The sequence below is a fragment of the Periophthalmus magnuspinnatus genome, chromosome 10, assembly GCF_009829125.3.
Source record: "Periophthalmus magnuspinnatus isolate fPerMag1 chromosome 10, fPerMag1.2.pri, whole genome shotgun sequence".
Classification (NCBI taxonomy): domain Eukaryota; kingdom Metazoa; phylum Chordata; class Actinopteri; order Gobiiformes; family Gobiidae; genus Periophthalmus; species Periophthalmus magnuspinnatus.
The window spans coordinates 34924431-34938257 of NC_047135.1; the positions used below are offsets into that span (position 1 = coordinate 34924431).

A 13827-nucleotide genomic window follows, 5' to 3' on the forward strand; every position below is an offset into this window, starting at 1 on the left:
TAAACTAGCTTCCAGATGCAGATACTGGATATGATAAAGCCGTAGTGTGGAAACATTACAGGCAAAGACGTCGCGATCCGTAGGAAAACGATCCGATTCTGTCAACTGAACAAAGGTTTTCGAGTGAAGACGTTTCGCGGCTCATTCGGGCCAACGCAGTGACGTATCCATGGAGACGAAACGTTACGTAGTGTAGCTTTAAATCCCAAACTACTATGATTTGTCTCACGCTGGAAATGACTTAAAACGAGACATGAGAATGAAAAAAAACACAACTCCAGGTCTGTTTGTGACGAGGAAACGACATTAAAACATACATCAGAGAATAGTATAGTACCTCCCCTTTAATGTTGCGTCGGAGCAGGTTCCATTTGTGGCTTTTATTCACTGACGATTGTAATAAAAGTGATTCAGATTGTGTTATAGCTTTTTCCCTCTGACTGAACTTGTCTGCTTTGCTGCCAGGACAGAACTTTCCATCCTCGTGGTTATGTAAATGCTGCGATATAATGCGAGCGTATTTGCCTTGTTTGCAGGCGGTGATCAGATTATTTTGAAAATGGAGGCCCGGGCGCCTTTGTGCTCTTTGGTTAGCGGCGTTGGCAAGGGGATAGAAACAGCGCGCAAAACACTCGGCCAGAAAACAGATCCACACTTCCACCGGCGTCTGGGAGACTTGGATAATGTGCCGTTCATTATTAGTGACTTTACGTTTTGGACACGAGCGACAAAACGCAATATTTTTTGGTGTTTCCATTTTTCATTATAATAGAATTTGATAAAACGTCGTCGCCACCGAAGACAAAAACACTTGTTCTCTTCTCATTGTGGCGTTTGTGAAGTGTTTGTGAACCAAGACGGGGATTGTATCGTCACAGTTAAACAACGGAGAACTGAAGATGCTAAATAAACGTAGCATTTATTTAAACGTATTGTGATTTTAGTGTGAGAAATGTATTTATCTGTGTTGATCATACATGTTTATATCAGGAATGGGCGACTTTTAACCCTCAAAGAGCCGTTTGGACACGTGTTCCATGAAAAAAAACACTCTACATTAAGATAACACTGTATATATACCGTAAATTTCAGACTATAGAGTGCACCTGAATATAAGCCGCAGGTTTTTATATTGTAACGTGAGATATTTACACAGAAAGACGGTGAACGGACACGCTTTTTAAAAAAACTGCGTGAAAATTGGCACCGACACGACATCAACACGGGACGAACGCACCTGCAGGTTTAGAAAATAAAGCTGTACCAACATGGACCATCTGCTTTTATTTCCTTTTGTCGTCTTTTTACATCGATCAAGTTGGATTCATTGATGCCGAGCTCACGTGCAGTGGCTCTATTTCCTTCTTTATCTTAAAAACTGCGTCGTATCCATTTGTTCGTGTGTTTTCCATGATGAGGGCGTGTCCATGATGCGCAAAATGACCGTTCAAAATCAAAACTAGTGAATTCTTCAGAGCATAATCTTCCCCCACGTCGGTCTCACTTCTACGTTTACAGCTGGAGAGCGCCCCCCGGTGACCGTTATCCAGTAAAATTCTATAAATAAGCCGCACTATTGTATCGGCCGCAGGACTGTGAGCGGTCGTTTTTGAGTGTGATGCTTATTTTGAGTGACGAAAAATAATATAATTTAATTTAATGTAATATTTCAACATCACAATAATCTTCCAGTTTAAACTACAATTTAAAAAAAGAAGTAACACAAATAAAATACACTTCAATTAAATATTTGTAATGTATTTTTCCAAGCCAGCAGAGCCAAAGTGTAAGGATGAAAGAGGCCTGGCATATATAAATGCACATAGCTAACCTGCTAGCGCGCCATCGAGTCTGGCTCCAATTCACTTTACATTGAAAAACTGTGTCCTCTCTCTGTATCTGCTGCTGTCAGACGCCTCATTTTGGTCTTAAATGTTCATATTAATAAATTTTTTTGAGTTACTTTGAGTTTATTTTTTAAGTTTATTTTTATTTATTTATAGTTTTTTTTGTTTTTTTTTATTTTGAGGATTTTTTTTGCTATTTTTTTATTGTTGTTGTTATTTTGAGTTTTTATTTATTTTCTTTATTTTTTTGTTATTTTGAGATTTTTTTTGTTTTGTTTTGTTTGTTTTTGAGGTTTTTTGTTGTTGTTTTGAGTTGTTGTTTTTTTGTTTTTTTTTTAACTGTGTCCTCTCTCTGTCCCTGCTGCTGTCAGACTCGTCATTCTGGTCTTAAATGTTCATATTAACCCTCTACATGATTCTTTTTATTCTTTCTTTTTCTTTTCTTTTTTCTTCGTTATCTGAGGTTGCTCCCGTTAGCGTTAGCAACAGGTTTGATCGACAGCGTGTAGATGTGTAAGGCAGGTTTCCTTCAACACCCTCGCTCTGGATTGGCTCTTTGGTTGCTATGATACTCGCGGTCAGAATTCCAAACATTGAACTCAGCTCTAAATTAGCCGCTATAACTGCTATGCTAGCCCCGATTAGCTTCATTTGGAGTTGAACGCACTTCTTTACACAGTCTGTGGCAGTGACCCAGCATTTTACGGCATCTTTTACTTATTTTTCACGTCTTCGTCATCGTCCGTCCACACATCCATTTTCTTCCTCTTATGCGGGTCCATGCGGGCACTCCCACACTTCCCTCACCCCAGACACCTCCCTCAGCTCCTTTAGCGACACCCCAAAGCGCATTTTCTCCGTACTATCGCGAAACCTTTTGTTATTTTTTGTTACTGCGATGAGATTTGAGCCGTACAGGGTTGACTCCGACTGACCGCTAAAGTGTTTATTTATTTCAGTTTGTGTGGTGTTTTTGTGTTATTTTTTTTACTATATTACACATTAAATATATTTCTCTTAAGGATTGTCGCGTCAGTGGCGTAAATTGGCTTCAGTGTTATCGTTTATCGTCTATACTTTCTTCTTCTGCAATATATCGCACTTCAAAACATGTTATCGCGACACGCCTGGTCGTTCCCAGAGACGTCCCTCTAGCAAAGGTCGACCGAAGGTTATGCCACGCGGTAAGAAGGCTAGCTCGATTAGCATTAGCTCTCCTTAATTGTCAATATAATAAAATCAGTCTAAAATGTCTTTTCTTCACGGAGCAGAGACAGAACTGGGATATTTTCATAATGTGATTTGTAGTCTGGACGTGTCGTATCTTTGTCCTTGATTTAATAGAGATTTTTCAAAGTTGGAAACGCTGAATAAACCCGACGGAAAGGCCGGAACGTTTCATGCGACGGCAGCAGCAGACCCCAGCTGGAGCGGATTGAAGCTCGGTCGCGTTTGACGGTTATGAGCGTCGGTTTTGAAACACGCCAGTCCATTTGATTTAATACAGAGCTCTACACGGCGTCGAGCCTTCGGGATTATATAAAAACACGAGCGTATATGTGTTTACTCATCATTGACCTGCCTTTTCCGTCGCTCTGTCACGATGTTTACTGTATCGACTGACCGTTCAGTACGAAACAGACGTGCTCAGTGTTTATCGTTTGGACTTTTTCTTCAAATTAGTGAGAACATTTTGGTTATTTTTCTGTTTTGTGTTGAGATTTGAGCTGCGGAAGGTGAATTATGAACTTCTATGACTCATTATAGACACAAACAAACTGCTGGTGTTGTGTTTTTTTATATATTTTTACGTATTTTGCAAGTATTGAATTGGTTTTTTGAGGATATTTCTGTTTTATTGTTTGGTTTCAATATTATCGTTTATAGTCTAGATTTACTTCAGCCATTTACTTTTTGATATATACGGAAAACAAATAAGACATATACTAAGATACAGTTTACATTATTGAGTAACAGTAATAAATGCACTTTAATTAGCGTTAACAAAGCATGAATATACATTTAATTGGTAGTGAACAAATAGTTAAAGGTCCTATATTACACAAAATAGACTCTTGTGAGGTTTTAGCCATGTTATGTCCTCAAAAACATGCCCGGAGTTTCATTTTTGTTTTGTTTCACACTTGTTAAACACTTTATTATTCGTCTGTCTACATCTCAAAACGCTCTGTTCCACCTTGTGATGTCATGAAGTGGTAGTTTTGAAGTTAGCAGCTCCTTTTTACCTTTAGTTCAGTCGAGAGAAGTGGCAAATTCGGGTCTGAAAAGAATCTGGTGAAGGTGTACGAAGTTTAAAAACGCAGCAAAGCACTTCCTGTATTACCACATGATGACATCACAAGGTGGAACGGGGTGTTTTCTGTTTGAGAGAAGAAAAAACTCAGCTTAATGAATAAATTAATGAAACAAAACACAACTCCAGGTCTGTTTGCGATGAAGAAACTACGTTATAACAGAACAGAAAATAGCGTAGTATGAGCCCTTTAATTAAGAATGATTCAGTCTTAGTAACGACTTAATTAAAATCTTAACCTTTACTCCTGACCCTAACTCTTCATTAAAGTGTACTAAGCCCTGACTCATTCTTAATAAACTGTTTATTCATTTTAATTAAGTCTTTGTCCACGCTTCAGTTACTATAAAGTGCTTCTTATTGTTCTGCTGCAACGGAGAATTTTGGAAAAGTTTCACCGCTAAAATGTGAAATAAAGTCGTGTTGATTTGTGCAAAATGTTCTATGTTCATGTGATCAACAAGTCAATGCGCTGACTCTCTGGAGGCTTTAAAACGGCTCTGTAGTCCCTATGAAACTTATTTACTGTCAAGATCAGACTCATGCAGAAAAATATAAGTCCAATGACGATGGCGGCGCTCACGGCAACTTCTGGAATAAGGTGGATAGCGGTTTTCGTCTTATCGCGACTGCAAAAGACTTTCTGATGAGGACAGAGGAGGAAATACCAACTGTCATTTTTGAAGAACGAGACGCTTAAAAATGATGTTTGGTTTTAAGATTTCAGCAGACAAAATGTTCAGAGTTAAAAGTTAAAGGTAAATGTCTGTTTTCCCTCGTAATGAGCCGAGCGAAGCGTCTGCAGACTCCTGTACCTTTGCGTCTCGTGGAGTTTGTTTATTGGAGCAGTCGTCTTCAGAAACATTTGTGATCAGTGCTTATTCTCTCTCAGGTCACGATGCCACGCTCCGTTTGACCTTAGATGTTGCGGGCGAGTGATGCGGCGCTGAGAATGCTTTTGTCGGGCTAACTGCCATTAGACGTGATTGAGGGGAGTCGGGAGGTCCGGCTGCGACGCGGAGAGCGATCGGGTCCTTGTTTTATCAGAGAGGATTCAGTGTCTCAGGAGCGTCGAGGTGCACGAGTCCATTTGGTCTCGTGTTTGGATTTTCAACTATTCCTAATTCATTCTCTACAAACAGGACGGCAGTGGCTCAGCGGTTAGAGCGCTCGTTCTGTCGTTGTGTCCTTAGGCAGGACACTTCACCCACCTTGCCTCGTGAGCGTGAGTGAGTCTGAGGGTACGATGATGCAGACTGGCAGCCTCGCCTCCATCACTCTACCCCAGGGCAGCTGTAGTAGTTTACCACCTCTGAGTGTGGAGTGAGTGATGACACAGTGTAGTGTTTTAAGAGGCTTCAACAAGCCCATAAAGTACATTACAAGTACAAGGCGTATATATCCTGTAGGTTTGATGCAGAGGGAGGATACCTGTGAGTATAAATAAAGTTAAACTGAACTTGAAAGTTCAAAGCACTAATCGATGCCAGATCTGCGTGAAAAGCTGCAGAAGGGCAGAGCAAACATTAGTCTGTTCCATTACACATTAGAGTAAAGCATCGTCCTTGATCTGTGATTTACATTTCCCATAGACTCTATATAGAAATATACACAGCTGAAGCATTAGCCGCCACGTTACAAGTAGGAAAGTGCGGCTGGGCGCGCGTCCGACTCCATCGACTCTGGCTCCAATTCACTTTTTATTGAAAAACTGTCCCATCTCTGTATCTGCTGCAGTGAACCTCGTTATTTTGGTCTTAAATGTTCGTTTTTATTTTTATTTTTGTTTATTTTTTATTAGTTATTTCTATTTTTTTTTTAGGGTTTTGGGGTTTTTTTTGTTTATTTTCTTTATTTTTTGTTATTTTGAGTTTATTTTATTTATTTTTTTAGATATTTTGAGTTGTTTTTTTTTATATTTTGAGTTTTTTCTTTTTTTTGTTATATTTATTATAATTTTTTTTTACTTATTATTTTGAGGTTTTTTTTTTGTTTGTTTGTGTTTTAAACTGTGTCCTCTCTCTGTCCCTGCTGCTGTCAGACTCATCATTTTGCTCTTAAATGTTCGTATTAACCCTCTACATGATCCTGGGGTTTTTATTTCGCTTTTGTGCCTGTAAAATCAAGATATGAACATTAATAACAGACAAATGAGGCGCCTTCTTTCTCCGTTAGCAACAGGTTTGATTGACAGCGTTGCTAGGGATAGAATAGGCGTCGTCTTTAACAGCCTCGCTCCTGATTGGCTCTTCGGTCGCTATGATGTTTGCATCAGAACTTGGCTCCAAATCCGCCTCTATATCTGCTGTATATCTGGGTGACGTCACGCTGACTTAGTCCATTTCTTTCATTTCTTTTTACAGTCTATGGTATTTACACTTTATGGAGATATTACATTTACATTGTCTTAAAACCGAAATCTTTGTAAGCGCTTTTTTTTTTTCCCGTTGAATCATTGATCTGCTGACTAATGATCCTCCAGTTCCATCCAATTTGTTTTAATTTTAGCAAATACTTCGGAATAAAACAAGACACGAGAATGAATGTTTTTTTTTTTGACATAAAAGCTCTCCATCTGCCATTTTGCATTTCCCTTTTACGAGGCCCCTCCCTCTTCCGCTGCTCCTGTCCTGACTTAAACCCTCCTTAAGTTGTATTTGTTATTAGTCCGCAAAGCCGCGCTGATGAGCCGGTCGATATTTTCTGCGGGTGATGTGGGAGAAGTCGAGCGGCGTCTCCTCTGCGCCGCCGTCCCCTGGCACAGGTAGAGACACATCAAAGCGCCGCGGACCCGGGAAGTGACCGGAGGGGAGAAAGATGCCCTCCAAACACCCCCGCCGCCGCCGCCGCCACACGCTCACACGGACGCACACGGACGCACACACAGTCCTATGTCCTTCCAATGTCCTGATTAAAAAGTTTGACCCAACACATTTTATCTCAGTTTGAAATTAATGTTATCGCGGCCTCGTATGCAGCGTGGGCACTTCTCAAACTCAAATTAAAAATCTTTACTGTTGGGAATAGTAAAGGTGCCCCTCTCTGGAAAACTTCAAACGCCGTTATCAGTTTGCGGAGATCACTTTAGCGAAGTTCATTACCCTCACAACTCAAAATAGATCCAAAATTAGATTAATTTTCATTTCAAGTTGAGGGCCTTTTTTGAAGAAGAAACAGGCATGTAGTCAAAAGTGAGGAGAGTTTTAGTAATATTTCACACCACAGTGACTAATAGAGCCATTAGTCATCAGAGGACGGAGAAGCCATCACATAAATCTTGCGCTCGCTCGTGCTCTTAGACTTGGCTAAAACCGTACGACTATAAAAGGTTCTGTTTAAGAATGAAGCTGTTAAGTTGACCACACGCAGCTCTGACCGCACGGACGGCGCTCCCACAATCCCCTGAGCTGATTCAGTCTGAGAGTCGAGCTGCTCTGGGAACTGTTCATATTTGTAATCGGCGGCGCTCAGGTCATTTGGGGCGATACGTAAACTTTAAGTCATGTTCTAGTGCGCATGCGTCAAACTCAAGGCCCGTGGGCCAAATGCTGCCCTCCACATCATTTTATGTGGCCCTCGACAGGGTAAATTAAAAGGTTTGATGGTCTTAAAATCTCAATTTATCAGGAGACACAGACATATTTTTACATCCAGGCAAATGTATATGCAATATTTGTAACTTGAATAAGTAATAAATGCAGAAACTAGTAAAATTAGTTAGATTTATTTTACATTTGGCCCTTTGAGAGCCGCCATTTTGCTGATGTGGCCCTCGGTGAGAATGTGTTCGTCACTCCTGTTCTAATGCTTTTAGCGCCTCAAAAACAGACCTGGAGTTGTGTTTTGTTTCATTCACACATGTTTAACACACAAACCTGCAGATTTAGGATGACAAAAAATCACCCTGTTCCACTTTGTGATGTCATCAAGTGGTAGTTTTCAGGTTAACAGCTCCTTTTATCTTTAGTTCAGTCGAGATAAGTGGCAACTCCAGACGCTGAAATGATCCAAATGATTCTAGAAACGAAGGTGTGTGGAGTTTAAAAACACAGCAGAGCACTTCCTGTATCGCCACATGATGACATCACAAAGTGGAACGGAGTGTTTTCTTGTTTGTGCGTTAAACATGTGAGAATGAAACAAAACACAACTCCAGGTCTGTTTGTGACGAGGATACTACATTATAACACAGATAAACAGTGTAATATTTGCCTTTAAGCAAAGTAACTTCCTTTTATTTGATTATTTCCAACACAAAACCTCCGTCGTGCTGCGTTCGCCGGGCGTCCTGGTCACGAGCGTCTCCTCTGTATTTAGTTTTAGCTTCAGTGGCAGTAGCGTTAGGCGGAGCGGAGCAGGATGTACGAAGAACACAACTTATTTTTATCTTTTGGTGTGTCCGGCGTTACAAAGAACCTCATGTGTAGTTCTTATTAATGTGTTTTCTGTCTGAACTCAGGTCTGTTTGTGACGAGGAAACAACATTAGAACAGAAAATATGCTAATATAGGCCCTCATAAAGTGCATTACGTAACTTTCCTGGTGGACAGTTTACAGTTTACTACCGTTACTTGTTTGTCTCCGCGGACGAATCATCGCTTTGCCTGAAATATTTCACAGTGCGGCAATAAACGATCTATTACTATGTGGCAGGGGCGTTTTTATAGTTCGAAAGAGTCTTGAAAAACACTACGAGTGGGACGCCTCTGCACAGATCTGACCTGTAAACTAGCTTCCAGATGCAGATACTAGATATGATAAAGCCATAGTGTGAAACATTACAGGCAAAGACGTCGTGATCCGTAGGAAAACGATACGATTCTGTCAACTGGACAAAGGTTTTCGAGTGAAGACGTTTCGCCGCTCATTCGGGCAACGCAGTGACGTATCCATGGAGACAAAAAGTTACGTAGTGTAGCTTTAAATCCCAAACTACTATGATTTGTCTTACGCTGGAAACGACTTAAAACGAGACTCCATAAACTTTATAAACGGTACATCTCCTGCTTCTAATGGAGTAATAATCGTTCTCCGTTCCTAAACTTTATCTCGTATTTTAGCCGTACGTTGCACAAAACATTCCCACGCCGTTCCTACGTCTGCGATCCCTCTTTCGTCTTTCCTTTTACTGCTTTCCGTCTCGATTCCCAACTGGAAACCGACATAATTGCGAGGTTCCGCGGCGGATAACACAGACGACGCAAACAGAACCTGAGCCCACACTCCTCTCGCTCCGTCACGCGACCATCCCGTTTCTTTGACAACCCAGAAGTCTTTGTGCTTCCATGCCGCCTCCGTGCTGCGTACCCTTTCCACCCGATTGGACATGCTTGACTTTTCCCGCTTTAGCCCGCGCTCAGTATGCACCGCCACGAACCCGACTGTCCGCCGAACCCATTCCGTTTACCCGCAAATCGAAACGGCTACGCTCATCTGCTGTATTTAAAAATGCATGGCCGTGTTTTTTTTTTTGATGTGCGGCGTGCGTTCTCCGTGCGTTCTGCGTGTTGATCCATGGCTGCAGCAGATGGGAATAGCTGCCTCGCGATAACGGCACCTCCAGGAACGCCAGGATTGCTTTTCTCTCTCTGCATAGTGGGTCTCCGATGGCTGCGTTACATTATAAATCATTTACACAGTCGTTTAGGAACGCAATATCCTGCTCTAAATGCCGCTGTTTCTGTGCCTTTGTTATTGGAGAGAATGCAACAGAAGGGATGCCCTGAACCTCACAAATTGAAAATTGATCAGGCAGAGTGGGGAGGTTTGTCGGTGGCTCTGTCGGATTCACCGGGGGGAGTGCTGTTTTGCATTTACATAGCGCTATCTCTCGAGTCCTGCCCCAACCCTCTGGTCATTTTTGAAACGTGACCCCGTGTACGAGCCGGGACTGGGGGCTGGAATTGCAAAGCCTAAATGAGTACACCACCGGAGGGAGCTGTCAACAGAAAAGCTGCATAACCGTGTTATTGTGCGTGGCTCTGGGACTCGGTTTGAGCCAGGCCTTTTCTGCAAATAATGCCCCTGTTAAATCTCAGCGTTAATAATCGTCCCTAAAGATGATCTGACTAAAACGGCGAAGGGTCCTATTAGCACTTCTGGGCGCAACTTGACAACATTTAATTGCTGCGTCAAAGTCACGGCATCGTCTTGATTATAATTATCATAATAAAAGATCATATCAGTGAGAGTTGTGTCGTGTTTAGCGTTTGAGCGGTTTTATGTCCTGACGCGCGAGTCGATAAAAGTGATGGTGGCTTTTCAGTGCGGTGTCATTCATTTCCTGTTTTCTCTGCTTGCAGCGCGGGACAGAAGACCTGACAAGTGAGAGAGGACAGTGACTAAGGACCTCACGGGAGCGGAGACACACAGAAGTGACTTTCGCCCGCAGTATCACAGCTGATGACCGTCCCAGAGCCGGCTGCACTGGAAGGCTGAGCGGTGTTTGTGCCGGGGCTGCGGGCCCTGTACGCTGGTCGCTCACACTCGATGTCGCTCACAGGGACCATGTGGTTTTCTTCAAAGAGAAGTCATTGTTACTCTAAGAACTGGCATGGTGCCCACGTGTGCGCCAACTTCAACTCTTCCTTGTGGATACTGTGTTTTTGTTGGTGCTTCGTGGCGATAAGAAGCCAGAACTACCACCCCACTGTGAACACGCAGTACGGCAAGCTGCGGGGCGTGAGAGTACCCCTGCCCAGTGAGATCCTGGGGCCAGTGGACCAGTACTTAGGCGTTCCTTATGCCGCTCCTCCCGTAGGAGAGAAGCGCTTCCTGCCCCCCGAACCCCCCTCCTCGTGGTCAGGCATCAAGAACGCCACCCACTTTGCCCCCGTTTGCCCCCAGAATATCCACAACGCAGTGCCAGAGATTATGATGCCAATATGGTTCACCTTCAACCTGGATATAGTGACCACCTTCATACAGGACCAGCACGAGGATTGTCTTTACCTCAACATCTATGTTCCGACAGAAGATGGTGAGTGCTCTGGGTAAACCACCACACACCTCTCTTTTGCTGTCCCTCTATCTTTTTCTCAGTCTCTCAATTTTGCGCATGACCTGTTGTCTGGCGCATGCCGTGTCTGTGTCCATCTCCTCCATCTTGACTGGACCGATCATTTAGTCTTTTCATCAACTCTCCCCTTTCATGCCACTGTTAGAGGTTCCTCTTTTGACGACCAAATATTCACTATTTTTAAGAACCAAAACGATTCAAATCCTAAAAAGAAAGAGATTGGAAGTTCTCGGTGCACCTCCCACCCCTCACTGTCTTGACTGTCCTGGGGAATCAGACGCCTGCTCCCTAAGTGAATGACCTTTAGGGTTGGTGAAATGTTCTCTGGTACAGAGGAGGCCCGTGGCATCAGCCGTTACTATGTAAGACCCTTTACGCTCCCGTTCTTGTCCTTGCACAAAAGAAGCAAGGTTTTGAACCAAAGGGCTAACATTGATCGGTCTGCAGCAACTAAAAAGTCTGGAAAGTTTTAGATTTATCGCTGTTGATACTTTGAAGCAGCACCCATTATTACACCACTTAGAGGAGACCCACACAGCAAAATGGCTTTAAAATGTTAAGTGCCCCAAAATGGACAATGTCAAATAACACTTTGGGTTATCCGATTAGAAAGTAAAAGTCTCTGCAGAGGTCTGTGTGGCAGTATCGGGTCTTAAATAGAAGTGCATGTGAATATGGGCTTCCTTCGTCCCAGGTTGCAGCAAATTCATTCCACCATTTTGGAATATTTCTGCAGTTACACCCCAGTTACTTTCTCAACAGGTCCTTTTGTTGTTCTTGTCATTACTGACGGGGGATTAGGGGTGGAGGGGGAGACGTGGGTTTTACAAAAAATAAAAAAATAAATGGTTGGACTCGGATGTTGCATGTTACCTGCTATCTTTTCCAGAGCTCGCTGTTATTTTGTAGTTTTCCCATTCATTTTACAGTCAAAAGAATATCCAAGGAATGTGCCAGGAAACCCAACAAGAAAATGTGTAGAAAAGGAGGTATGTAAAACAAATCCATACATGCAACGAAAAATGGAGGATTTGGAATGAAGTGGGATCAATGCATCCTTCCAAAGCCGGCAATGTCACCAGCTATCAAGTCCCAGATCAGATCAGCTAATTGGGATGAACGTGGGACCTGTGAGTGCCAGTGCTGTGTGCGTCTGTGCCTAATGGATGCTGTAGTCGTCGTGTGAGAGAGTGTGAGAAGAAAAAAGCAACGTATTTGTGCAAGACGATGATTGCAACTTGTATTTCATGTTTTATTTGCATGACTAAAGTGTCCCGTAAGGATTGTACGGATGTAATGCAAGCAACATTTGGTCGGTTTATGAGACATTTTCAGAAATTCAAATGCAAATTGGTGTTCGTGTCTCACCTGGCTGCACTCACAGACCATTTTGCACCTGTTGTAAGTTCCTAAGAATATTTGTCGTCTTGTTTATGTCTTAAAATATAAAATACATGCTGAAAATAATCCGTGGAAATTTGGAAATCGGCGTCTTCTGCTTGTTGAACATCACTGAAACATGACCAAATGTTGTTTTAAATGACAGGAATATGCAACTTTTTCATTTCTGCTTTATTTTTAAACAAAATGTCAGACCTTTCCGTAAAAAATAAAGATGATTAAGTCAGAAGCGGAATCTCCAAAAAGTCAGATTTGCATATGACTTCAGTTTGGGTTCACTCCTCTGCAACTGGCCTTATTAGATGTATTTGTTAAACCTGACACCTGGGCTCAGCTCATCTTTTGCCGTTAATTAAATTTACACACAACTTTGAGCGAGCGTTCCATTATATTCATTATTCAGGCTCGTTCAAATAGAAGCCATTTATCCAGCAAAAACCCATAACTGCCCAAGACCCGTTTGATCAGCTCAGGCTAAATCTTACATCTCCGTAATAACAGAGAGAGTGTTCTGAAGCCCGCCTGAAGCCTCGTAATAGTTTTCTCTGAGTGAACTTGGGCATAGGCGTGTACAGTACAGCTCTCTTTGAGCCGGGAGAGCGTTGGAGTTGATTTCCACTGAGGCTGAAGCAGATGTTAGCTTTACTATTCGCTCACATTTAAAACTCATTTTAAGAGATGGACTGACCCTCCAGGCGATTCTGCTCCTGAATTAGTCCCGGTTGTGGAATATAGCCAGAGAAATCTCTTTAATATTTCCCCTTCCACTTAAAAAATTTCAATTATCTTGGTCATGTTTGATAATGAGAAAAGGGCTTATCCGAGGCGTGTTCTGTTTTGTGACACGTGACGATGCACACTGCTTCTGGATGTGTAGCTTTCTGTTACTACAAACATTATTTTCAATCTCACTGGAAACACTTTTTTCCAATCATATAGCGCTCTTGCTAATCCGGGCTTATGTTGAATTAGCAGTGCAAATGGAGTGTAATGTTTCCATGTCGCCCAGTAAGATGCAGCTCTGCACTGTACCTGCTAAATAGGGTTAAAAAGTTAATCTGTGCATCGATTCAACCGTGTCTAGATTTAAATCCACGTTTACATTCCAGAAAGTGTGTTCTACAAAACTCATGTGTGTGTAATACTTTTTTTGTTTTTATTAAACCAAAGATTGTAATTTGAGTCATGCACAAGGCATCTTCAAAAATTCACTTTCACACAGCAGCAGTGCAGGATAAAGAGGCTCT

The 13827-nt window shown here is 42.2% G+C and overlaps 1 protein-coding gene across 2 annotated transcripts in view; it reads left to right on the plus strand.

The window, feature by feature from the left end:
* Positions 1-13827, plus strand: part of nlgn3a (neuroligin 3a) — a 255864-nt gene that overhangs the window by 50619 nt on the left and 191418 nt on the right. The window contains exons 2-3 of one of the 2 annotated variants that reach the window (XM_033974470.2): positions 10464-11140; positions 12109-12168. In XM_033974470.2, the coding sequence (XP_033830361.1) occupies positions 10651-11140; positions 12109-12168 (550 nt within the window). In that variant the 5' untranslated portion in view covers positions 10464-10650. The remainder of the gene's footprint in view (positions 1-10463; positions 11141-12108; positions 12169-13827) is intronic. The other variant, XM_033974471.2, reaches the window with a different exon arrangement.